Source organism: Penaeus monodon, chromosome 31 (genome assembly GCF_015228065.2).
Source record: "Penaeus monodon isolate SGIC_2016 chromosome 31, NSTDA_Pmon_1, whole genome shotgun sequence".
In the NCBI taxonomy this organism is placed as follows: domain Eukaryota; kingdom Metazoa; phylum Arthropoda; class Malacostraca; order Decapoda; family Penaeidae; genus Penaeus; species Penaeus monodon.
The window spans coordinates 19,199,854-19,200,265 of NC_051416.1; the positions used below are offsets into that span (position 1 = coordinate 19,199,854).

The 412-nt window shown below is 39.6% G+C and overlaps 1 protein-coding gene across 7 annotated transcripts in view; it reads right to left on the reverse strand.

Moving 5' to 3' along the window:
• Positions 1 to 412, reverse strand: part of LOC119593064 (irregular chiasm C-roughest protein-like) — a 46,047-nt gene that overhangs the window by 11,985 nt on the left and 33,650 nt on the right. For all 7 annotated transcript variants that reach the window (XM_037941976.1, XM_037941973.1, XM_037941969.1 and 4 more), the window contains exon 4: positions 55 to 147. In XM_037941976.1, the coding sequence (XP_037797904.1) occupies positions 55 to 147 (93 nt within the window). The remainder of the gene's footprint in view (positions 1 to 54; positions 148 to 412) is intronic.

The following is a 412-nucleotide window of genomic DNA, read 5'->3' on the forward strand; positions in this document are numbered from 1 at the left end:
TTTGCTAAATTATTATGCAAATCATTATCCAAATAAAACTATTCCAAAACAAACCTCAGCTGCCGGTGTGCTCAGGCCAGCTTCACACGTGATTCGCACAGGGACTCCAGCAGTCGTGAACATTGGAGATGATTTATCTAAGTAGACCTGCAATGTTTAAAGACATTAGCAACATCTCTGCAACGGTATGGCAACAGCATCGACAGGCATGCAACATGCCATTCTCTGCAATTTGGCTAAGTGAACAGAGGGAAATATCCCCGGATTTTGCATGCCATTCTCTGCAATTTGGCCTTGCACTGCATCGTAAATGAGATCAGGCATCATTATGTATGAGTCTAAAATAGATTTGGCTGATATTCATATAAATAAAAAAGAGATAATTTTATTGGCTATATGATTTCTGACACCT